The sequence below is a fragment of the Seriola aureovittata genome, chromosome 2 (assembly GCF_021018895.1).
Source record: "Seriola aureovittata isolate HTS-2021-v1 ecotype China chromosome 2, ASM2101889v1, whole genome shotgun sequence".
Classification (NCBI taxonomy): domain Eukaryota; kingdom Metazoa; phylum Chordata; class Actinopteri; order Carangiformes; family Carangidae; genus Seriola; species Seriola aureovittata.
Genome location: NC_079365.1, coordinates 15709838 through 15733671, shown reverse-complemented (window position 1 = coordinate 15733671; position 23834 = coordinate 15709838). Strand labels below are relative to the sequence as shown.

Here is a 23834-nt window from a genome sequence, read left to right as displayed (position 1 = left end):
CCAGTGTATGAACGTGTATGGCAAAGGAACAAGACACATAATCATATACGCCATCATCAGCGTGTGAATAATGGAGCTTAAAGAAGAATGACCATGTGCAATGAAAGAACTCTTGTTCTCTCCTTTTCTCACAGAATAATCAGTCTATAGTTTTGTTTTTCCACTTCACTTTTCCTATACCACTCATATCTCATACATTTCTGATGTTCAGATGTTGTAGTAATTTTGATGTAGAAAAAGCAATCACCAGTTTTGGGCATGGTGTCAGGACTCCACCATTGAGTCCCCTCTTCACGCAGATATACTGAATTAGAGAGCAGCCAACTGGCTCAGAGTATATTACATCTGAATCGAGGATGTTTACAGATCACTCATCATCAGTGTCTGAAATGATGTTACAATCTGTATACTTTAATTATGTACTGAATATTAAATTGAACCATTCAGTTCAAGCAGTGGGATCGATAGGATAAAAAACACTGGACATAATAAAACTGTTCATGTTGTCAGTATGTAGTATGAAGTGGTGTAGTATGACTTTGGACAGAGTCAGTCTCTGTTTCAGGTTTTCTGTTAGTGAAATCTACTGATCCAAATCAGTTAACCCACATTCTTGCAACTGGTGACTACATGCTGAACTCTAGTGGCCTTTACCTATAATGACATGACTAAGACAACTTCTTGCAAACATATATTCTACAGTAGGTTATGTTGGAAAATGAAGCCAGCTCATTAATATTTAGGTTTTTTTGTTTTGTTTTTTAGAAGTGGATAATTCAGGGAAAGGGCTGCAGTAATTGAATGACATTATCAGTGGGTGTAATGTTCAATTGTTGTTGAATTAATAAAGTAAATATTGCCAACATGATCCACAAGTTGATAGTAATAGTCTAACCGGTTATTCACCTTACTTTCATTGCTACTCTTCTCTCTCTTCTAATCTCTCTTGTTATTATGAGCTGTGGGGGAAGTATCCATAGACCCACAATGTCTCCCGTGAGTTCTAAACTATTATAGATTATATTTTTATATTATATTTTTTAGTAATACATTAATGTTTAAGTGGCATTTCAATTTTGTAGTAAGTCAAGATGGAACTTATTTTAACTGTTTTATACACTATTTATTTAGTTTTAGTTGTTTGGTTGGTGCGCTTGTTCTATGTCTCCGTGCACACCAAATGTACAGCAGTTGCACAAAAGCTTAGATTCAGTGTTTTATTTGGCTTAGCTACTTCTTACACCTACCCTTTCTTTTACATCTTTCTACATCTATTTGCTATGTACCACTACTGCTATTAATGTTAGACCTGCAACAATTAGTCAATCAACAGATAATTAGTTGGCAGCTATTTTCTTTATCAAATAATCCTTTAAGTCTTTTTGGGAGATCGTATCATCAGTTTTCACTGTATTTGACATTTTATAAACAACATGATTAATCCATACTACTGCTACTACTTCTATAGGCTAGTTAATCATACACAACACTGAAGCACCATTGAACTTACATTTGGGTTAAACTTGGAGACTTGAAAACACATAATGAAAAATAGATATTTTTACAATAAATAAATAATTAAAAATAATTTTTAAAAAAACACAAAGAGAGAGCTACGCAATATAACACACGTACTGATTTCAGTCTGTAATGTTACAGTAACCGGCCCCGGCTGGTGTAGCAGATCAAACGCTCCTGTGTACCTGAACCGCCCCCAGGCTGTTTGACGTGTCGGTCTGTAGTCGGTGCTGCGCTCCTCTCCGCGTGCTGTGTACCTGCTGCTAGTAGGTCCCAGAACGACGAAGAGGACAGACGCTGTGGGCTTCAGGTTTGCTGCTTCGGTTTCTGTCTTCAACATTTAATTATAGTAATATGCTTTACAGCCGGTAAAAGACCATCTTATATTTCCACCTTTATCTGAACTGTACCTGAGCTCCTTTGGAAGCAGCTTGCTCCAACACCGACCCGGGCTCCGCACAGAGGAATGCTGCTAAACAAGGAAACCTGCGTCCGAAAATAATAATAATTTAAAAGAAAAAGAAAAAAAAGGACAACAACGTTTTGTCAGGATGGATGGCTTAAGTGCTGCCCGTCTTTCATCAAACTGTAGGCCATCTGTCGGGGGAGTTTCACCCGATGAAAATACTCCCGCTGGGAAAGCTCCGTGTCAGGTGCCGGTGAAAAAGCAAGCCGTGAAGAGACACCACCACAAACACAACCTGAAGCACAGGTACGAGTTTCTGGAGACTCTGGGGAAAGGAACCTATGGCAAGGTGAAGAAAGCCAAGGAAAGATCCGGTAGACTGGTAAGCATATAACACACCTCCGTTTACTGTTTTTTTTTATTGTGTGATCCAATTATTTACCTCTATCAACGGTGCGCACATCTGCAGTCAGTATTAAGGTCTGTTTGCTCTACCGTCCTGTTGGCCACCTGTTGTTTAGAGATAGAGGGCTATTTTTAGAGGACCTGCTGTCTGCACACAGGTACTCTACATTTGGATGTTAATTAGAGAAAAAAAACACTATATACTATTGGCTGCTAGTTTCTCTTAGTGGAAAAAGTCATGTTGCTGAATTGTAGAATAATAAAAGTAGTGTGTCTACTGCTGAAGTCTTTGTCAGCTGACAAACCAAGTTAAGTTTGCACAAGAGTCCATTGTGTTTGCTTTATGGGGTTTTCTTAGTTTCCACTGTGTTTTGTGTCTTGTGAGTTGCAACCCATATGAAATAATGTAGTCCTTTTTTTATTTCAAGCAATTTTATCATTGAATTAAGAAATGTGTGAATAATACTCTTTGTTAATCGTTTTGAGTTTGGCACAAGCACAGCACACAGTCTTGATCCTCTGTGTAAACCAAATTAGAATAATAGAAGTATTCTCATATACCAGTTTCCACAGGCCATCCCCATGTTTTATCTTAACAGGTTGTTTGTGGTCCATCAAAGTAAAATGAAAGATCAGTTGACAACAAAATCAATACTTATGTTTGAGGTCATCCTACAAAGACTAAAGCAACAAGACTAGGTCAAAACCTAGTATATGACTGGAGAGCGTATGATCAATGTGCAAAATTTTGAAATGGTGACTGATACGTGGCCCATTAAGACGACATGTTAACTTAGAAACTGTTTGTGCAAATTAATTTTGAAAGATCAACAGTCAATGGGGAAACTTCAACTCAGTCACGTGGCATTTGGCTGATCAGTGGTGGAAATATGATCACTCAGTCAGTCACAGATATTTGCGATCACAAGGCTGGCTCCACTGTTGCGGTCCAGCCAAAAATTAATTGCTGTAAATCTTTCACTTGACAAAAAGCTTTATTTAATCACCTCCAACAGTTTTAAAGGAAGTATAAAGGAAAGGCGTTTCCTTGGAACGTTTAAGTGAATTTGTTCGTGGAGGAAGTTTTAGACAGGAAAGTTAGGTAAATTTCTTTCTGTGTTCATGATGAAGGGAGGAGGGGAAATTACAATTAGCCTTTCAGGTGGATTCCAGTTCCCCATGACCTAAGGGGAAATGGGAGGTATTTAAAACAGACTGGATATAGATAAGCCTTTAAAAGGGATGTAGAAAAGTTGGCAAACAAATGGTAATGTGTTTTGTGGATGATAAAGTCTCCCAGTACTCCACCCCAAACAGAATCTGTCAATTTTTTAAGACCTTTAAATCTTTTTAAACAGCTATGTATGGATAATGTGCATATTTCAATAAGTCTATGGTACATATGAGAAGTATAATGCAGTACAGTTCAAAAGCACCGCAGACTACAGCCTAAAAAATGACCATAAAGTTGATTCAGCACCTCTCTAAAACTGTTTCATGATAACCCTTATGAAGGCAGGCTTTATTGTTTTATTAGACTATTTTAGATGAAGCTTGGTGTACCTAATAAACTGGTGGCTGAATGTAGGTCTACAAACTGTTGCATGTGTTGTTTACATGAGCTAATGTATTACATTTCCATCTGGAAATGCAAAGTAGATGAAAATCAGAGTCACTTTTATCAGGAGTGCTGTGTGTTGAAAGATCATGTTTGTTGTAAGTGGAAGTGAATGAAGAAAGTGTCAGGAATTTCCCTCCTGTACCTACAGTAAACAGGCTGTGATTCATGTTCAGCCTTGTCTACTGCGCTCACACTGTCTGACACGTCTGGCTGCTGCTGCTGTGCTCTGTTTTTTTTATGATATGAGCTGGTGTCTGAGATTTATCCCTGCAGGCAGCTTCCCAATCTGCACGCCTCAGACACATGTTCAAATGTCAAAATACTGATTAGCTCGAAAGCCTATTTTGAATTCACACCAAACAAACAGCAGTTAGTATGGGGTAGAAAAAGGAGAAACATTCATTTGCTTTGTTTTCGTCCATCTACCTTAGTATTATTATATAATGGACAATGATATGTAATTTGACACAGGGAGTGACACAACATAAAAGAGGGCTTCATCTTGTGTGCACTGTGGCAACACATTTGCTCTCATTGTCTAAGTGCATACATTTGATTACATAACCCATTTAGGTGGGGGGTTTCAGCACAGATTGTTGAAGGGTTGACCTCACACTCAGTGCGCGACATGTATGCTATGTACGCCTTCACACATCTAACAGGACGGCTGTATTAAGCACCTACAATGGCTGGCAGCTATTGCAATCCATTACTAAGTTTGTGTGTGAGGTCCTTCCTAAGTTCTTAGGAACAACTAGCTGGTTTACTGGTTGACTAAATCAGGTTGCGCAGTTAAGCCTTAAAATGTTTTAGTCTGTAAAGACTTTATCATGGTGTAAATCAGTTGCTAAGAAACACGAGGCTATAAGGACCAATTATCTTCGCTGAGTTAACTTTTATTACAAAAATTTTTGTTAGGAATTTGCCTAGTGTGCAACAGTACAACAGGACGGACACAACAATAATAAAACCATATACATAGGAACATTTTTAAAATACACCAAGTACCAGAGATGTAAAAAATTTGATTTGCTTAAAAAAAAAACTTAAATGGAAGAGGTCTATAAGTGACCTAGACATAATAAATATGCGAACTATAAGTAATTACAAAAAATAATCAACCAAAAACCAAAATGTGCCTTAAAATGCCCGAGCTTTAGCATTCACAACTTTTAAAACTGTTCAGATTCAAAACAGTGGACCTAACCTCCTCTGAGAGGGCGATTCCTCACACGAGGAGCTGCTGGCCGAGAATCATCTCTAACAATATTCAGGACTTCTTGGTGAAGCCGAAATTGAAGAGAGTGATCGGAGACAGTGGCCAGTAATTTTAGATGCAGTCTTTACTATTTTGTCTAATACATCTTTTTTCAGCAGTAGTCATACTACGAAACCAAATATCCAATTGAGCGAAACATGAATGACATTATTTGCTCATTCAGGCTATTGACAAAGTTTTTTTTTGTTGTTTCTTTAGCTATGCATGAGTTACACCTGCAAATGATTTGGTTTAAGTATTAGTAACAATTAATCGTTGCATAAGAACTAGTTTGTAAGGTGCAAGTGCAACACGTTTTCATTAAGTGATGCATAATTTTCATTTAGTAAATGTTATAACCAGGTTAGGTTTGAACTAAGGAAGAGTTGGTGCAACCGGTCTAAGTGCGAAAATATGGTTTTAGTGTCTTTGTACAAGAACACTGTGTGAAATATCAAAGTTTTCAGCCTGTCAGTGCTTACTGTGTGGAACAGACTGACAGTGACAAAGACCGCACATATACACACACACACACACACACACATAACCTCACAGGGGTGTGAACTCATCATGAGTGTGAGTTCAGCCCATCCGACAGCTATGCAAACAAACGCAGGAAACCTCAGTTCCCAGAATCAGGAGAAAGGTCTGTGTGGTGTGCACATTGTGCTGACCCAGAGAAGCACCCGGGCCAGACAGTGACTCATGGCGAGAGACAGTCGTGTGTTGAAACTGATATGACAAGTCGTTGCTTTACTCATTTCTACCATGTCTATAGCCTTGAGGGTTTTTAAGGAGGGTAAACAAGGATACCCCATCGCCAGTGCCATCTGGTGCCTCATGACACCCTTTAACCTTGGGGTAGACTGATGACGCACTCAGTGCACGGAGGAATCCCAGGCATCTTAGCTTCAAATAGACAAACACTACATAAAGACATGCATACAGACTTGTGAAAATCCTGTAAATGACAGGTCTACAAATACAGACAGATGCTATTCAGATTTAAAATTCCTTATTCTATGGGCCTGGCAGACATGCCAGCAGACAATACTTGCCCCGGCGTTCCCTGTGCCTTGTTAGAAACAACACAGCAGAGTTTTCAGTTCACTGCCCACGGTTCATCTCTCACTCTTATGAATGAAAAGTTGAATTCATAAGCAATCAAACGCACGTCTGCTGATTGCTTTAGACTCCAGGGCGATAAATCTTACTGTGTAAACTGACATTACCGAGTCGGTTTACTGACTTAATGACTCATCTTGCATGTTTTTAATGTTTTAAAATTTACCATTATCCTGGAATTGTCACTTGAGACCAGTCCTGCTTTAAAGTACCTGTCTGTTTGACCCTTCTAACAACAGTAAAGCTGTTGGTTTATTTATCTAGCGCTGAAATTAGTCACACTTGGACCTTACTTTTCAAATAATTGTGTAAAATAAAATGCATTTTTCTCCAAAAGTCAAATTTTCCTTTTCTTTTTAAGGTCGCCATAAAGTCCATCAGAAAGGAGAAGATCAAGGATGAGCAAGACCTGGTTCATATTCGCAGAGAAATTGAGATCATGTCGTCACTCTGCCACCCACACATCATCACCATATATGAAGGTACAGTTCTCAAAACCTTAATGATATTTGTGTGCATGTGTGTGTCTGGGTTTGGTTTCATTGTTTACCTCTCGGGGGTGGCTGTATCTTCAAGCCACACGCTGAGTGAAATGTGACACCAGGAAAAAGACGCATCTCAATGAGTCTCTGTTTGAGAGTCAGAGTTTGGTCACGCAACTCTTTGTGCTGAAAACCGGTGCTAGGTTATATAAGCATTGGTTCTCTGCTGCACCCATTCAGCGCTGCAGGATAATGTGCAGAGCCTTGTGTCTTCCAGTGCCGCTCACGCCTGATGAGATGGTCTTTCTCCACCTCAATGCAGAACAGTTATCGTGGGGCCTCGTTTATCCTAATCAGTGTGAAATAGGGGTTGTTCAGAACACGTTGTATTTATGTGTAAATATTGTAAGAGGCTCTGCACAGTCCAGTGTCCTCTTTTAGTGCTTGGAGTTGCAGGTTTTAAAGACAAATATTGCAGATAATTTAATTCAGTTTTTATTTGGCTTATCAGTTGGATTTGAAAGGTGTTCTTGTTTTTTGTTCTTTCAGTTTTTGAAAACAAGGACAAAATAGTGATCGTGATGGAGTACGCCAGCCGTGGGGACCTGTATGACTACACCTGTGACAAGAGGCACATCTCTGAACGAGAGGCCAGGCACTTCTTCAGACAAATTGTATCAGCTGTGCACTACTGCCATCAGGTAAGGCAAATCAGTGCTTTCATGCAGAATATATAAAATTGTTTACATGAAGCAGAATCAAGGGGAAATTGTAAATCTTGCATAAAAACTTAAGTTGTGGGCATGGTAGAGTAACAGTATATTAGCCTTGTCAAATCTTCACTCTTGGCCAGGACGTCACACCTAATGACGCAGAGCTCCACTCAGACTGGCTGCTCAGCTCGTTGTTGTTTTTCCAGGGCCCTGGCACCCCCAAAGTTACATAATGGGTATTGTGCACAGTCAGCCTGCTGTTCTGAACAGGGAGCCTGTGAGAACGATGCGGGGCGACATGAACAGTTGGTCTGTAGAGAGCTAGCGTCAGGGCTAAAGGCCAGCCGTCCCAGCACACACACGCATGGTCTCACAGTTTAATGAGGGTGTGATGGAACAGACGGGCTCTACACACACACACACACACACACACACACACACACACACACACACACACACACACACACACACACACACATTCAGTTGTTCCTGTAGTCCGGAGCTGTGTGATGACGAACATTTAGAGCACACTATGTTTTAGTGTGGCTCTTCAGCACTTTGCACAGCATTTGTTTGCTGAACAATGTTTACAGAGTAAATTGTCCTGTCATATTCTGTGTTAACCATCTGTCTTTTTTTTTTTTTTTTTTTTTTTTACTTTCATTGAGTGCTGATGTTTTGTTAAATATTTTATAACGTATATTTTGTAAAGCAGTTAGGAAAAGGCCATCTAAATTCATTTTATCCGTTACATTTGGCATGGTGCTGAATTTCTTCATTCCTACATTTTCATAATAACAATTAAAATGCTACCTAACACAACCCTACAAAAGAATGTGTCCGTTGCTACAACAAGTACCCATACGGAAGAAGTAGCTGACCCGAATTTTTGAAAGCAAAACGGATTCAAACTCTGCCTGAGTCAAAGGCATTCCCCCCTGCAGAGTGGAGGACAATGGAGCATAGCTGACGTACCAGAAAACAATCTTCACTTGGAGAAGAATGTGTTCTGACCCAGTAAAAACTAATCCTACAGACACCTTTCGAGTAATCTGATGTGTAATGGCCTGGGTGGAGAATTTATTATTGTAAAAATGATATTGTCATGGAAAACTGATATCTTTTTTTTTTTCTTCCTTTTTTTTTTTTTAGAATGGAATAGTTCACCGGGACCTGAAACTGGAGAATATTTTACTAGATGGCAACGGCAATGTTAAGGTATGTGTGAGGAACAAGCCTGCACAGAAGTAAATGAGCATTTGAACACTGTGCCATCCACACACAAAGTCATGATTATTAAAAATATATTCCCTGTGTTTTGTCTTGTTTTTTTAATTTATTGTGTAAGGGTGAGATTATAAATGACTGTGTGTGATGGTTGTTACAAAGGTAGTAAAGTTTAATATATCACCATGAAATCTTTAATATTTTAAATCAGTAGTATGATCATCCTTAAGACTAATTGATAGGGGATAGTGAAGTTGGATATTCTCTGTAGTAATCTGATAACAGATGTGACTTGGCTCAGCTTGACGTCTGTTTCTTGTTCTTGGCAGATTGCAGACTTTGGCCTGTCAAACCTCTACCATGGCGACGAGTATCTTCAAACCTTTTGTGGCAGCCCTCTGTATGCTTCCCCAGAGATAGTCAATGGACGGCCATACCGTGGGCCAGAGGTGGACACTTGGTCTCTGGGTGTGTTGTTATATACTATGGTTCATGGCACCATGCCATTTGATGGAAACAACTACAAGACATTGGTTCAGCAGATCAGCACTGGAAACTACCGTAAACCCAATAACCCCTCTGGTGAGTTTTTCAGTTTAACTCTTCTTCAAAGGGACTGAAACATCACTTTGATATATATACTTTGTACTTCATTTTGTGACAATGTCGATTTCCCTTTTTATTCCTATTTCTATCAGACGCATGTGGACTTATCCGCTGGATGCTGATGGTAAATCCTGAGCGCAGAGCTACTATAGAGGAGATTGCAGGACACTGGTGGCTCAACTGGGGTTACCAGCAGCCATTACTGGCAGAGACAAAGAGCAGCTCAGCAGAGCACACCTCTTCACCAGTCTCTCCATCAACATCACACCCTGCCGGGTTGGCCAGTGTTGCTGGTTGGCTCCGTCGTACATCCAGGCCTTTACTGGAGAACGGCTCGAAGATGCGCTGCCTGCTCCGCTCACAGGGCGGCGGTGGAGGGGATGTAGTCCGACAGCGCTCTCTGCGAAGGTCACGAAAGGAAAACAATGTCTCCCAGACGGTTCATGAAGGAAGCACAGACAGCCGTCCCTCAAAGGGTATCCTCAAGAGACGTAACAGTGTGAAACAGAAAGTGATGAGTGAAACCCCAGCTGCAGGTCCAGCAGAGCCTCAGAACATTTTGGGTTTGTCTGCACCATCTAATGCCCCATCAGCTGCAATGCTGCCTCGCAAAGGTATCCTAAAGAAGCCGACAGAGCAAGAGTCGGGATATTACTCCTCCTCTCCTGAGAACAGTGACTCAGGCTGGGTACCACAAAGTAAAGAGTGCCCTTCAGCACCAACTTATAGGAAGGGCATCCTGAAGCGTAACGGAAAGTTCTCCTCAGGTGGGTTGCAGGAGTTTGGCTCTTTAGATCAGTTGGCAGTGTCTTTACCCTGTGGCGTTACCAGGTCCAGACCAAGTGGCGCCATCAGTGAGGACAGCATCCTGTCTTCAGAGTCCTTTGATCAGCTGGATCTGCCAGACCGTGTGGGACCTTCAACACAAATGGATAAACCAGCCAAGGCTAGCATGAGAGCGTGTGTGTCTGCAGACAACCTGCTGGACATCCAAGAACATGGGATTCTTGGGGATGGGTTGCTGAGGCCCTGGAACTGCTATGAGTCTGGAGTGGCTGACAGCGCCTTTTCCATCACAGACTGTGATAATGTAACCGAAGCTTACAGACAGGCCATGGTTCTCCATGCAGGCTCTGCAGCAAGCTGAAGACCAGTAATTAGTAAAGGACACTGACTAAATAACTGTTTTTTTATTCAGAACTTTTAAATGACTGTAAAGTACTGAAGGCATGACAGCCAAAGTGCATTATGTGAAACTACCAGCACGCTGTATTGTTTTGGCTAAAGGAATTGCACATCACCAAAAAGGGAGGAGGTTTCTCGTTAAACATCAGATTGTATTTAAGATGGTGAATGATAGAAGATGCTTTTGACTAAAACGGACTAAATATGGCACAGTGTTTTACAAAACCGAGTGCATTGAAAATGTCCATTTCAAAGATCCTCAGGAGAAGAAAGCTGCTGTTGTTTGACCAGGAGCTCTAGTTTTCAACATGAGAGCTTAACTATCAAAAGTGTAGTTAATGAGAAAATGCACCTTGAAACCAAAACACTGGTCTGAGTTTGTAGAACATATAACTCAAGTAACAATAAATTAGAAAACTGTTTTTACACCGTCACAGTAGGACTGGTGTTTTAAATATTGCTTCATTTGGTCAGGTCAGCTTGACAAAGTGTTTATGACTTAATAACTCTTTTGGATTCTAGCTTTCTGCCAACTTTATGTTTATCTAGCAATAACAGCAATAACACACAGGTTCAATGTTAGGATGGGCTCATGTACCATATACTACAGATTTTTTACTGAGTTTTAGGATGTGGGAAAATTACATTGCATGGATACCAAAGAACATTAATGTTACCAGACCTTTTTTTCAGCTTTTATTTAAAGCACTAGAAAAAAGTGCCAAGAGGACGTTTGTTTGTTTCAGGGACTTCAGCTGTCAGAGTGTTTTTTTTAATTTTTTTAATTTTTATTATCGTTTTATTTCTTGAAATGACTTGTTCTAAATTTGGATAATGACTTGAATAATAATCATGACACCTTTGAGTTACAACAAGTGTAACCAGTAGAACCTGCTTTTGCTACCAAGCCTACGCTGTTACAAGTGCACAGGTGGCCGCTGACTCTATGTATGCAGGTGACAGTTTCACAGGAAAGGTGGGGATGACTGAGTCAAATTTGAAGTCAGCACCTTGTTTTTGAAAGTGAACCATGAGCCCCAGCTACTTACTGTATGCTGTGTATAATGTGGCGCACACTTAATGTGTAACCTTTCAACTGAATTTCTGAAGATCAGTCATGGAGCTTGGTTGAAATTGAACTTTGCGTTTTAATTTAAAAGACACCTGGGGTGGTACAGTATTTCACAAAGCCGGATTAGATGTTTAGCCATCTGTTAAAAAAAAAAAAGTACAATACTACATCCTGGCTACTCAACCTATTAAACATAACTTATATATTGGGTTTAAAAGTTAAAGTCACGAATTATGCACACTGATGATGATCATGAGTTAGTTTGACAAGATATTTCATGCCACTCTTTGTGGTTATCTGGTTGACATCCTACTCCTGTCTTGTGAAATACCCCCTGGCTGCCAGAGAAAGGTACATCAAAATGTTGATGTTGTTGTTGAAATTTCATGATGCGCACTGGTTACCTAATTTGATCGGTATGCTGGCATTAAATTAGAACATCAAGCCAGTTCCTGGAGCAGCACCTTATCAGACCATCGAAACTTGATAACCATAAAATTTATTTATCGGTTGTCATTTGAGTATTTGAGTATTAAGTTCATGTAACAAAAGTTGAACAACATGCTGTTTATTGGAAACTGGAATGTAAAGAATAATTTTTTGACACACGACGAGGCTCATCTGGGATTTGAAGCCTGTACTTATGCAAAAGTAAACTAGGAATTCCCCAATAAAGAATGAGCGATACTCATTGTCACTGATAACTTATCTTTTACTATTGAAGTGCGACAGAGAAAACATGTCTTCAGCCTTTGGGAAGACAGGTTTCATTCTTGTATCATTTGATGTGCATCTGGGGATTTCATCGCTGTTTTGTCTTTCCCTTTGTCCCAGAAGTTGCAGGTATGAAGGCTCTATTCATATTTTTTTCTCTTTGACTGCAACAAAAACCATGTTTGCCAAAGTTACTGGCTTACCATTTATATGGCCATGTGATCTGCTTTTGTGACTGGGATGAGGAAATCAATAAAAAAACAATAAAAAAAAAACAACAAAGAACTCAAGTGCTGGCTTATGTTGTTACTGACCCACATTTATGTCATAGTTTAACAGAATTGCATTATAGTCACAAAGAAGTTCAGTACTGTGTAGAAACCATGCAGAAACATCAATTTAAACTTATCAGAACTGTCCATATATAAAGATAAAATTACAATTTCAGCAAAGTCCAGATATATGCAAAATACATACGAATAGAATTCATCACAATTAAAATGTGCAAACATTGCTATAAGGATTCAGTAAAGTTCAACTCTAAATATCACAAAAAAATTGATGTAGCTTCAGATATTCAACGAAAAGCGCAGTCAGAATCATATCTTTCAAAGCTGCTTTAACAATTGCAAAATACTTTAAAACGAGCAGCAACAGGATGGATACTTAAAACAAATCTCAATTTCTCAAACTGTGGTCACTCTACACGTCAGACGAATCTCTAAATCTCAGCATGCAAAGAACAATTAAGATCAAGAGGGAATGGCATTTCGAACACATTCTACCTGCTATTTAGGCTTCTTGTTCTCTCTCATGGCTGTGAATTTAATATTTTATCCTGTCTATTCATGGCAGGGAGGAGTGCTTTCTCTTCAGTTCCTGGGGTGATGTCACTGGTGTCAATACAACACCCTGAATGTCAGCAGGGGTGTAGCTGATCTCTGAGTTGTGTGCTCTTGGATCTGCAAACACTATCCTGGAAACAGGAGGGCAGGCTGAGCTCCAGCACACTCCCTAGCTGCTCATAGCAGAGAAGGACTGAGTTCTTTTCAGGGTCAGATTAAAAGAAAAACAACCATAAGTTCATCAGTATGTCATGGACAGACATCTTGACCAATACTGCATGTGCATGGCTGCTCTTTTAAACATGCAATAACCAGTTTGTACTTCAGACTGTTTGAAAAGCGTGCGTGCTACAATGATCACAAACACGCCAGTCACTGCTGACAATGGGGCAAAGTCAAAAAGAGATTTTATCTGAAAATGACAGTTAAACATTAGCCTTACCAGATCGATGGCCAAAAGGTCGGCTAAAGCCTTGATCACTGTATCAGCGGAGACATCAGCGTCCACTATCTTTAGCCCCTGGATGGCAATGCTTACACAGGCACATACAACAGTGGAGGGCAGGAACCCAGAGAACACGCAGTCTGAGGATAAAAGTGAAAGATTACTTGTACTCTAAAAATAACAAAAATGATAAATAATATTTCCTAATTATGCTGACCATTTTGTAGTTCACTTAAACTACTTGAAAAGAAATCCAACAGTGAGGAAGTCAGTAAAGGTTGGATGGTAGACAGTTAGATGGATGCCACCATTGCAGACACACCCTTATAGACAAAAGGGAGTACTCAAAAGCAGACATTTCCCAAAACCTGATAATCTGATATGATATCCTAATTGCTTCAGGCAGGAGAAACACTGAGACAAAAAGTCAGCCATTCAATCCTTGCTCAGGCACCTTTTTGAAAGGGTTACAATGTCGGGAGCCAGGAATTATCTTAATTTTATGGGCTGTAATGTCATAGTCCGTCTAAAACAGCACTAACTGACTGTGTCCTGTTGCCTCGGGCAGCATCACAGAGATTCGTGGGAAATCAGCCAGCTGAATAGTCGGACACAGGTCTTTCACAGCAAACAATACAGGATTACACAAACTCAGCTCTCTGTCTCCAAAATGACCTGCTGACACATCGTAATCAAAGTTATGGCTGCTTTGTCCCCATTGTTCATTGCGTGGAAAGTTGTTCAGTTTCACCTGTTTACTTCAATGCTCACTAATCAAAATTTTTTTTAATCATCGTTTAGATTACAATGGATTTGATAATGCTGATTTTATTGCACTGGAATGATAAATTGGCCTTATAATTGAGCACAGAAATCATCTCATGTGTTGGTAACTTAGTTATGTAACTTACCAGTGGCAGCCAGAGCGATGTAGGAGTGAACATGCCGCCGCATGTTTTGAAGGTGGAGGGGCCGAACAAAAGGGAGAGCGTGAAGAATTGGCTCCAGGAAGTCAGAGGGTACCACAGAGGCCAGACACCAGTCTAACCTGGACACTACTGCCACCTCCCACTTCTGCAACACACACATTCCTCTAAACCAATCCACCGTCTAAATCCCACTGCAGGAACACTCACACATGATACTGAAGTTGTTTGCACAAGTGGATATTTCACAGAATGTCTTCCAAAAATTATAAGGCAGTGTTTCCCAGCTGGTTTTGCTTGTCACCCCTTTAAAAAAAAAAAAAGAGCAAGGGCTACTTGCAGAAAACAAGTTGAACCAAGGAGTGATTATCCCCTCTCAGTTAATTTTATTTGAATACTTCTTATAGGCCTTATGAGAGGTAAACTTATCCAGTAATTCTTAAGAAAACCACAAAACATTAGGTGAACATCTAAAGAAATACGACCCATTTCTGTGGAAAAGCTACGTTTTTCTGCCTTCGTATGCAGTTAACTATCTCTGGACTGCTCAGACTCGTGTTATGAACGACCACTGGGCTGAGAAACACTTTGGTGTGGAATAGTCTAGTAGTAACCCCAAGAGTTTGGGACACTAGGTTCCTGGAGATCACTGATGGTGTTAACTTCGTTATGTGTTGTTTACATTGTTTATGGGGAGATACAGCAAAGACAGTTACAGCTATTATTAAACCCCTCTAAACAGACAGGTGAAAGAGAATTACCAGGATGTCTGAGACTGAAATGAAGTTGTCAGTGTAGATACAAAGCTTGGTAGCAGTCAGGGGGACAGTCTCTCTCATTTTGGAGGCCAGGAACATGCAAACAGCTCCTAAAAGCTGCAGGTTGGACTTCTCGACGGCAAAACGGCTCAGGTAACTGTCCAGGTAATGCACCGCCAGTGGAAACACCTCCTCCTCACATTTCTGCTCCTCACACACCTGTCACACAGAAACTTCCTTTACCTAAAAGTCAGCTAAATGAGACTTACTTGCAGCTTTTGGGCAGCCTGACTAATATGCGTACCTGAAACATCCACACTACCAGTATCCTCCTCATGTATGGCTGGATGTCAGTTTGGATTTTGCCAAAGTAGGGAGACACCTGGCAGAGCTTCTCCAGGGCCGTCAGGTTGTGCAGGGCTCTGAGGTCGCCCGTCAAGGCAGGGTCGGTGCCCGCCCGTTGAAACACAACACGGTCCTCTTCACCAGCATTTTGATCACTGGATCCACTTTCAAACTGTCCGTATTCACAAAGATCCATTCAACTAAATTAATTACAGAAACACCGTTTAAAATGAAATAAAACTAAAATAAAAATGAACCGTTACGCTAGCTGCTAACCGTTGTTACTTGCATCCCGTATGTTAGCTAGCTCAGATAACGGCCCTCCAACGGTCCAAACTGCTGCCTTGTTTTAAAAGGTCCTACAACATAACAAACATGTAGCCCAACAAGGTGTCGGGGGAACTTTCCTAAACCAAGTTTGAAAACTTTATTAAAGGTAAGTCAGAAAAATTTAAAAAAATAAATAAATAAATAAAAAATAAAAAAACTGAACCCAAAGAGATAAGGTTAACTGAATAATGTATTTTCTGTTTGCTCCTAAATTTAGACTGACAGGCTACACAAGAATTTGTTTGTCAATAAAACTGAGAATACACTTTATAAAGCTGAATTTGAAAGTAAAAATGGCTCATCGTGTTTTACAAACATGTACAAAACTTTACAGGGTTAAATGTCACATTTAGTTTTTACCTCTGCCAAGGAGGTTGTGTTTTGACTTGTCTGTTGGTCTGTTTATTTGTCAGCAGGATTACACAGAAACAACTCAACCCATTAGCACTGAACTTGGAGGAGGGTTGTGGGGTGGGCCAAGGAGGAACCCATTCAATTTTGGGCCAGATCACGATTATTACTATGAATTTAATTTTTTTCATCAGAACTGTGGATTATGTTGTTTGACAATGGCCTTGGTAGATGCCTGCGTTCTCCTAGTGCCCTTCTAGTTCCACAATTGTTTGGCAAGTACCATCATAAATAGCCTTAATTTCTTTTTTAGGTATTGACTATTTGCCAAAAGCTTCAGACAGGAACACTTGTGCATGCTTGGACCATAAGAATATCAAATTCTAGACAGAAAAACTGCAGCAGAAAGGTCTTCGGAAAACAACAAGCATTTCTCAGCTGTTTGTCCTGAATTGTTGTGTAGTCCAATCGAGTCTGTGCAAAATGCTGCTATGATGAGGTGAAAGTTGCAATACCCCAGTCAGAAGAAACAGTGACTTGGAATCAATGGATGAGAAAACCTGTGTCAGAGGGGCATAACACCTACATGAATTTTGTCAAAGAAGCACAAACTGGAACATATGCTGAACTGTTGAGCATTCTCAAATCAAAAGCTTGACAGCCAAGAGTGCAGGGCTTTAAAAGAAAGCCTAACAGAAGTTGAAGTGGTCCTCCATGTGTATTCTGTGGTGAATGAATGATGAATGCGTGTATGTTTACTGATACGATTCAAAGGAAAAACAAATCTGATAGGTCAGAGAGGGCCAGCTGTGCTATAGAAAATCTTGTATACTTATCAGAAAGAAAAAAAAAAAAAATCAGCAAACAAGTACATGTTTTGAGAACCACACAAACCACAACTATCATTTCGTGATGACTGGGATGAACAGACCAAACAGACAGTTCTTGCTGTTCACTTTTCATCTACAACCTTGTGTATCACAGTTGTGAACATAAAATCGAGTGAAACAAATGATCCCTGACCAACTTTTAAGGATTCAGTTTGTTTTTAATCCAATTTTTTGCATTAAAATGTAATCAAATGTACACAAATACCAGTCTTTGTATTTCTAAGCAATCACTGCACTGCAATGGCAGGAAAAAAGCTCAGAGATTCATGATATGAAATTACAACATCTACATCACTACTGAACTCATCCAAGCAGAAGAACAGACCAGACTGAATCCTCAATCCATTTCCACTGTAACAGGGAGCCCAATTTCAATATCCCTTGATTCTGAGTTTTGCAGTTCTCGGCGAATCTCTGCAGATATCTGAGGGTGTGTTTGTATCTTTAGCAGCTCCAGCAGTGCCGTCTTCTGTTCGGAGGCCAGGTCAGCTTTGTAGCGCTGGGCCAGGGTGAGTAAACTCTGATGCCACAGCACAGGAAGCACACGTTTTTCATTGCGGAAGGACAGGAAGTGGGCCACCAAGGCATCTAGGACACGGAAAGGCAGGGCGTATTTCTTGTCAAGCAAGAGACGCAGGAAAATGCTGTTGGCGCCGTTATACTCCATCTCTGCCAACTTAAGCATCGCAGCGCTGAAAGACAAAGATTGTGCATATTATACAACCGTCTGTGTTATGCAACCGTGACTTTGCTTTAACTTGCCAACATCGCAGAATATAAAGCTTTCAAAGACAACTGGTTGAATCCTTCATCTAAGGCTAAGTTGCTGACATCTGTCTGCTGGCGTCTGTCAGTGAAAGCAGACCTTACCTGGAGTGGAGCACAGGGATTGAGCACTTTGTGAGTATGCTCCCGATGATGATGGCTTCCCTGAGAGTACATGTCCCCGATTCACACAGAGGAATCAGAATACCTGTGTGACAGAAGAAGTACAAAGTATTAAAAGAGAACTCCAGCAATGTAGTACTGCACTTTCATTAGGTGGGAAACAGATTCCTTAAAAAGGTCAAAAATCAATGCCGAGCATTTTTAGTCCCCAGTATTGCTAAATTGCACTGGATCCTACACTTCCAGTCAAGCAAGCTGAGAGTATCTTTCATTATGGTGTGTTTGTGTCATATGGTGCGGATGGTTGAGATGGGAAAGATTCCCATGTTAATGACTTGCAAGTGTTCACATTATTGGAGAAGCCAAGACAGCTGCATGATTAACACAGTTGGCTGCGTTGGTGTTAAAATAACTGTGTTGAAAATTTAACACTATATCCATTATATTTGGGTTTAATTACCTGGGGAGACTTTATCTCACATGAAGCATCCATGTTTGTTTAGTTTTCAGACACATCTATTTTATTATGCAACAAGAACGATACTGTATATTGGACCTTCCCACTTTTAATTATAACTTGGATGTTAAGGTGAATGCAGAAACTTTCTGTTTCACATTTGTAGATACTCTGGTTATATCACTAGAGGAATTTTCTCAGACCTGACAAAGCTCCCCACTGAGCCACAGAACACATTATATAACTGTTTTCACAACTGTAGTACTCCCTATGACAAGTAGTTTCACTTCGACCTGTAAAATTGATGCAGTGACCCCTTAATATAAACCTTTATTAGTACTTAATTTACATATCAACATTACAATAAGCTAGCCTTTTTATTTAAAAGCACACAATTAAAACTGTTTCATTAAATGAGACAAACCCAAATTTTGAATTTCATGCCAAAACTTTAATAACCAATATCAAACAAAGAGGATGTTTGCAGTTTACCAGCCAAGGAACTGACTCCAGGGTAATTCCAGAAGTGAATTAATACTACACTGTGCATATTACCCTGAGGTATTAGTGGGCTGTTGATAATGTTGTGCTTTGTTTGCCTTTCACATTTAAACAAGAAACTTATTAACTAATTAACTAAAATCTTATATATTTTTTGTATATAACTAATCCACAAATACAGAGCCTTCGCTGCATGTATACTATGAAGATTTCACGTAAAATTAACTGTGACTTCATCAAATTAATTTATCAGATATTTTTTATTATTGTTTCTGTAAATAAACTTAACCTCAATAATAGAAAATGTATGGCAAATGCTCACCTCTAATGCTCAATTAGCTCTCTCCTTTTCCTGTATGTGGTATACATTACAGTGTATTTGTGAGCAACACTGCCACTTAGTGGTCTTGTTTCACATTTGTGGTTTTCAAAAATATGGGTTGTAGGATGTTTGGGGAAAATAGTCCCATCAAACTGGGACAATTTGCGAGCACAGGGCCGACAGGATTAAATAAAGAAAAAATAATCTTCAACAATTATTGGCCAAAACAAATTCTGGATATATAAAGGATGATTTGACCCAATTAAATTTGGAGTGAGTTAATTACTGTGCTTCCATATCCAATAGTGTTATTTACCCTGTGGACACCAGCTAATCCTGTGTCAGTGTCCTCAGTATAAAATTTCTAAATTTAGTGCTCAAATTAAAAACATGACATGTCCCAGAAAGCTTGTATTTTCTTCTTCTATCAAATACTCTCATTCATTCTAACCCCACATTTTATTTTTAAGAGTCGAGTGTGACTGGAGATTAGCCCAACATTCACTGGGCCTTTAATAAAACAATAACTAATGGTTCCTAAGATTATGGCCACTGTCCACAGGCTCACAATGCATATCAGCATTTTCAACAAAATGCTTGGAATAGTAATTTATTTTGAACAATACCGAGGATTGTAAGAGGGATACGACTGACGGTAATTGAGAATTAGGCTTTCAAGAACAATTTTACTTTAACACTATTCAAATTTTACTCTCAACTTGTCCTCTACTAGGTCATAGAGGACCAGGGGTATTATTTTCCATCTAGCTAGAAGCACTGAAAAATTAGAAGCTAGAGGATTGGTACTAATGCATTTAGTCCTTAACAATCAAATAATGGGCATTATTTTACATTAACAATGATTTAAATGACTACTGGTAATGTGAAAGTGCTGCTCGTACTGCAGCTGCCATTGTCGTCAAAAGACTTTGTAGCTTTTAACGAGACGATAATTAAGAATTCATCTGCATATGGTCAGTGAGATCCTAAAAACAGATTATATAACAAAAGACAGCTAGCATGTATAAAACTAGCAAATCCTATGAACATCACTGTAAACTGAGATTCATTTCATAGTCAGGTTGCTTTTAACATTGAGTAATCATACATGGAACTGAGATTTGCAAAACATACTTCCAACACACAACTAACCCTAAAATATAAAACTAATCATATTAATTTTTTGTTCGTATGCATTCAACAATAAAATATGCATTTCTTTATAACCGTTGGTGGGCATTTCCTTTGTCACTTTGGACAAGGCCAGAGTCTCCAGTCTTTATGCTAAGCAAGGGTAAACATTTTGCTGATCATAGCTCTGTAGTTAATTTCTCCTGTGAAGTTTCTGGCCTCTAGTAGCAGTGGGTCCCTGTTTTGTTTTTGTCTTGTGCATGAGCATGATGATGCACATGCACATGGTCGACTAGACAGACAGTCCTGACCATGGTTTCATACTATTTCACTGATCTACAGGTGGTGGAAATGCTCCAAGATACACAGCAATGTTGCATCAAAGGCAAAAGAAAAACCTGCGAGTAAACGTGGATGCAATGCTCAAACTTGAAAGAAAAGCCATCTTTTTGTAAATGTTTTATAAGAATAGAAGCACTTCACACCTCAGGGATACACACAATGTGTTTAAGTGAGTAGTAGAGAGTGTGATATATAACTGTAGTTTGTTTACAAGTAAACTCCACAGGCCATCTTTAACACAGACATGAGATTAATATCAATCTTCTCATCTTATCTTAAATGTACTTTAAAATGGTAAACTTTCTGTCTCACCTTTAAACCATGCCCCTGGTTTGAACAAGGCCTTCTTTAGGGCACTGTAGAGATGAAAGTTGAGTCGCTTGTACTCTGCAATATCATCCCGTACTCTGGGCAGCAACACCAGGTTGTAAAATCTCTGGGCCATTCGCTCTTTCAGATTGGAGGAGAAGATTCTATAACAAAAGCATGGAAAACATATTTCATCGTTCTATTGTGTTAAAGTATAATAATTTTTTTTTTTTTTTTAAGTAATACTCTAACCAATGGGGGCTCACCTTGTTGCTTGGTACATGGCAGCTGCAGTCCAGGTCTCAGGGTCAGTTAAATACAGAACCTGCTCCCAGTTTGCAAGTGCTGGGATTATTTTAAAAGCCTTTGGCAATTTACCGCTGCGATACTTTGACAGAACCTGAGGCAAAACAACAGAAATTAAACTTTCACTCTTCACATTTACACAAAAATACACACTTACTTCAGAATTGTTTACTTAGTCTTTACAAGACCTCTTCAAGAAACAGGCAGTGTTCATTGGTTTGTGCAAAACAATTGTACCTATGAACAGGGAGGAATATTGGTAGACTTTGTATCACGTAGAGATCTGACCAGTGAAAAAACATCTATTTGCACTGATATACCAGCCAGGTTGGTAAAATGAAATCACATTCTCATTCTTCATTTCCTTTAATTCACTCATCTGTATTTATGTTCATGTGTGGTGTGTTCACTTGCGCATGTGGAGGTGTTTATTTTAGGACAACACACCTTATTGACACCTCTGTACACTTCTATAATCCTCGGGTCCAGTTGGGGCATTGGACATCCTGACACCTCCGACATCACTGTTCCTACCTCAGTCTGCTTCTCTGTGATCTTCTCCATGATAATATCAGCTAAGGTCCGTCTGCAAGAGCCACAAAGAGAAAACACAGCTAAGCATTTAAAGAAAAAACTGAGTTCACAGCCACTTCTAAGGTAAAGTAAGGATTATGTTGTGTCTTGCCTCATTGGCGGGTTCTTATTCATGAACATCTCCATGGCCTTCTCATCGTCAGGGTCAACGACGACCTCAGTTTCACACTCAGCATCACTGTCACCAGCACCTGCTTCTCCCAGCGCTGGCCACTCCTCATCAGAGTCAGCATCCTGAGAGCCAGACCCTAAAATTTGTTTACAAGACAAAGACAGTACAATTACACAGTAACACTCGCACTGCACTGTATTAGACATACACGTCATAGTCAACTGATATTTTAAGACTAAGATTAAGTGGAATATATGATGGAACTTAACATTATCAAATATAATCATGCATGTACACATGCATAATAAAGTTATTTGTTTCAAAAGCTCAGGGGGTATATCTGAATAGATCTGTAATGCTGAAATTAAGGAAAATTATGCTAGTAAGAGTCTGTAGAGAGCAAATGGTAGTAAATATATATTATATGGCCAAAAGTACATGGATGCTCAAACATTACTCCAATAGGTGAATGCTCCTTAACCAAGGGCATTAATGTGTTGCTACAAGAGCCTCAACCTTTCTGGGAAGGCTTTCCACAAGATTTTGGAACGTGGAAGCAGGGATTTGGTCCCATTCAGCAACGAGAGCATTAGAGGGCTCGGCCACTGATGTTGGGCAATATAGCCATGCTTACAGTCACTGTTGAAAGTGTTGGATGGGGTTGGGGTCAGAGCTCTGTGTAGGACACTGAAGTTCTGCCACACGAACTTAGAAATCCATTTCTTTATTGACCTCGATGTGTGGATGAGGGCATCGTTTTGGTGAAACAGGAAAAGGTCTTCCTCAAGCTGCTGCCACAAAGTTTAAGGCAAGCCAAGGCTGGATTACCAACCAGGCAAGGTGGACATCTGACCCCTGAGGCCCCAATTACGTGCCAATCAGTTTGCCCTGGCCTCCACTGGGAGGTTAATATGGCCATGGCTGTGGCATTAAGATTCCCCTTAAATGGAAACAAGGGACAAAACTTTGAATAACAGCACTGAGAAACATTTAAAACTACAAACTACTCACAAGTAGTTTAAGTTATTCTTTAACTAACTCCTGTGCCCCTACATGGACCTCGAACTAGCTCTGTTAGACCAGACTCCATTCACGTATCTGTCAATTTAGTGCATTTCGTGTAAAGGTTTAAAGCACAAGGACTTACCGAGAACAGTGACTGGTGCTTTCTTTTTCTCTGGTGCCAGGCCATATTCGGTCTGAAGCTCCTCTTGTTGAATTCGGGCCTGTTGTAAGATCTTCCTCGACAGACGCTCGTCTACGTACTTGTCTTCGTTTTCTGCCCGGCTGTCTCTGCTCTTCATCCGGCCTCGGGCTCGCACCGTGTCCGCCTGAAGGATCTGGTCAGCCAGCGCCACTGCTCCCCCGCTCTTCTCTCCTCCACCTTTCGATTTTTTCACTTTCGGCATCTCTGCACTTTCACAGCTGCAATACTGACGTTTTTTGTTAGCATGTGCTAGCTGAAGTCTAAAACGAGCAAGTACTGTAAACAGTCACTTGTTCAACACGTGCAAATGGCCATAGCAGGGGGAAGTGACGTAAGTTACGTCACGTAACGTAGAAACCTCCAATACAAACCAATAATACAAAGTAAAGTTAGCTGTTTTGTTGGTATTAAATATTTTATTGTCGATGCTATAAGAATACATG

General features: G+C 39.9%; 3 protein-coding genes across 3 annotated transcripts; 1 reads left to right on the top strand and 2 right to left on the bottom strand.

The window, feature by feature from the left end:
- Window positions 1–1273: 1273 nt before the first annotated feature.
- nuak2 (NUAK family, SNF1-like kinase, 2) lies at window positions 1274–12622 on the top strand. The gene is made up of 6 exons (XM_056389931.1): window positions 1274–2306; window positions 6695–6815; window positions 7365–7516; window positions 8681–8746; window positions 9085–9337; window positions 9454–12622. Exons 1-6 carry the CDS (start codon window positions 2070–2072, stop codon window positions 10506–10508), a joined length of 1884 nt encoding a protein of 627 aa, XP_056245906.1. The 5' UTR covers window positions 1274–2069; the 3' UTR covers window positions 10509–12622.
- A 113-nt stretch (window positions 12623–12735) lies between these two features.
- On the bottom strand, window positions 12736–17197 carry ccnd3 (cyclin D3). Its single transcript, XM_056390109.1, is given in 6 exon segments — window positions 12736–13286; window positions 13288–13377; window positions 13620–13762; window positions 14534–14696; window positions 15310–15525; window positions 15611–17197. Coding segments are annotated over 6 exon segments (957 nt in total). The 5' UTR covers window positions 15848–17197; the 3' UTR covers window positions 12736–13178.
- Window positions 17198–17416: 219 nt separating this feature from the next.
- Window positions 17417–23714, bottom strand: bysl (bystin-like). The gene is made up of 7 exons (XM_056390002.1): window positions 23332–23714; window positions 22164–22320; window positions 21926–22064; window positions 21439–21572; window positions 21176–21336; window positions 18093–18195; window positions 17417–17914 (listed from the first exon to the last, which is right to left on the bottom strand). The coding sequence occupies exons 1-7, from the start codon at window positions 23591–23593 to the stop codon at window positions 17560–17562; spliced, it is 1311 nt and encodes a 436-aa protein (XP_056245977.1). The 5' UTR covers window positions 23594–23714; the 3' UTR covers window positions 17417–17559.
- Between the last annotated feature and the right edge of the window lie 120 nt (window positions 23715–23834).